Raw genomic sequence first — 2,069 nt, 5'->3', positions numbered from 1 at the left:
TTAAAGTTCAAAGTTTGCAAATTTTATTATATTTGAACTTCTAGTTCTTTCTAGTTACAACTGTAAGCGTTTGGTCGTAACGCCTAATAGCGTTATCGTAGTCATTAAAGTAGATCAACTTTTCATCACTTATGCACGTATAATAACTGAAAATACTATCACAACTCGGTGTTCTATGCTTTTTAATCGATTTGGTCACACAGGATCTAAGATGTGCCTCCACATTTCTCCTTTTGTTAGCAGGAACCACATTGTAATTAATCAAGAAGTCAGCTAAATTCCGAATCTGAAAAAAACAATATCCTCTAAGACCGTTTTCCTTTTTATAGAAAATAGTATTATTGTGCCTTACGTGATAGTCCTTAATGTTGTACTTATCATCAACAAAGTTGTAGTACTTGAATTTACAATGGAGAATGCACTCAAAATCAGTATCCTTATGCTTCTTTATGCAGAAGGCTTCGGGATGTTCAAACCCAAACGCAATTTCTGCCTATAAAAAAGTTAATTTTACTATTTATTTTGTAGTAGCAGCCCACCCGGCAAATTCTGCAGAATTCTGCAGAAATTCGTCAGATTTGAATTACTAACTGCCGAAAAATCAGCAGAATTTCTGCAGAATTTTGTTCTAAGATGGATCCGATCGTTGTATGAAAATTCTGCAGAATTTTCTGCAGAATTTCTATAGAAAATTTTAAAATTATCGGCAGAATTTCTTTAGAGTATTTAGATGATTTCTACATTTCTTCTACCCTTTCTAATGTTTCTAAACATTATTTTAACTACATAAAAATACGTATTTCAATTTATTTAAAATTCAATTTTTATTCAACAATTTTACGTGAATACTCTCTTTTTTTACAATATTATTATAATGTTATAATACAATATTATTAAATCAGCCATAATAGAAAATACGAAGGGGAAGGAAATGGTTAGAAAACACGAAAGAATTTCGCGATGCTCACGAAGTCGCACGACTATCCCGAAGCCACACGAAGTATCCGATTGAATGACAAGAAACGTTAAAATTTCAAAAGTGCAGAATTGCAGATCGAAGTTTTGCTGGGAGTTCTATCGCTCATTCAATATCACAGTTACAAATTTACTTCAGGTAAAATAGTTTTTTTTTATATTCTTTCTTCTTGTCTATTTACAGTTACGACAAGAAAAGTAGATATGTTCCACTCAAAGGTACTTTTAGCTAAAATTGTAGCCGTTAAATCCAATGAGCGATATTACAAAGTACAAATTACTTAAAACTTACGTAGAGTAATGGTATTATTACAAAAGCGAACAAGTACTTCATATTGATTGAACTGGAAACTTAATCCGAACCACTCGATATTTTATACTATTTCTTACTAAAAGGAAAAAAAGACAGATAACATTTATTCAGTTGTTAATCACAGCAGAGAAAGAATTTGTTTAATGAAGAAAGAAAATTGCCAATATTTGTGCAGTTTTCTTGACTATTTAAAATTGCAATTGATATTTTCAATGAACTAAAAAAGCAGTAAAACATAAAGTTTATTTTATGACATTCTGGTATTCTTCAAACTCGGATAATAACGTTTTGAATTTTTGAATTTATTTATTTTATTTTTTCAATTTATTTTAAAATCAAACGCGAAAATTGTCTACAAAATTTTTCGCCCAATTGAAAAAGAGCCGATTGAACGAAAAGCTACTGTACAAAGTAAAAAAATCAGCTATTTTACCATGATTTTCATTGTAAATTTTACATAATCATATGATCGTGTGTACTGATACATATTTGTGTAATTTGTACACATTTTGTCTGAGAACTGTGTAATTTTACACGAAATGTGTAAGAAAATGTACACAACTGTACAATCATTCGCATTTGGTTACACAGTTTACCATTACATAAAATTTTAATTACACAGATTATGCGTTTTGCTAAAATGCATATTTGAGTAACTTTACAAGAATAATCGTAGTGAAAAAGCAAACCATCGATAATCCCTTTACTGTGTATTTAATTTTCTCAAGTTTCCGAATTTAAAGACAAAAATCAAAAGAACTTATAAAATATTCAAATTTAG

General features: G+C 29.6%; 1 protein-coding gene across 1 annotated transcript; it reads right to left on the bottom strand.

Annotated features, from left to right (window-relative positions):
- Positions 1–1,331, bottom strand: LOC129802230 (uncharacterized). The gene is made up of 3 exons (XM_055847898.1): positions 1,268–1,331; positions 353–493; positions 1–286 (listed from the first exon to the last, which is right to left on the bottom strand). The coding sequence occupies exons 1-3, from the start codon at positions 1,307–1,309 to the stop codon at positions 41–43; spliced, it is 429 nt and encodes a 142-aa protein (XP_055703873.1). The 5' UTR covers positions 1,310–1,331; the 3' UTR covers positions 1–40.
- Between the last annotated feature and the right edge of the window lie 738 nt (positions 1,332–2,069).

Source organism: Phlebotomus papatasi, chromosome 2, assembly GCF_024763615.1.
Source record: "Phlebotomus papatasi isolate M1 chromosome 2, Ppap_2.1, whole genome shotgun sequence".
Taxonomy (NCBI): Eukaryota; Metazoa; Arthropoda; class Insecta; order Diptera; family Psychodidae; genus Phlebotomus; species Phlebotomus papatasi.
This window is presented reverse-complemented; position numbering and strand designations above follow the sequence as displayed.

Bases quoted from the DNA above. Each gene is read 5' to 3' on its own strand.
- LOC129802230 (XM_055847898.1), bottom strand. From the start codon at position 1,309: ATGAAGTACTTGTTCGCTTTTGTAATAATACCATTACTCTAC. The intron at 494-1,267 runs GTAAGTTTTAAG...ACTTTTTTATAG, and splicing joins TAATAATACCATTACTCTAC to GCAGAAATTGCGTTTGGGTT. The intron at 287-352 runs GTAAGGCACAAT...TGTTTTTTTCAG, and splicing joins ACAACATTAAGGACTATCAC to ATTCGGAATTTAGCTGACTT.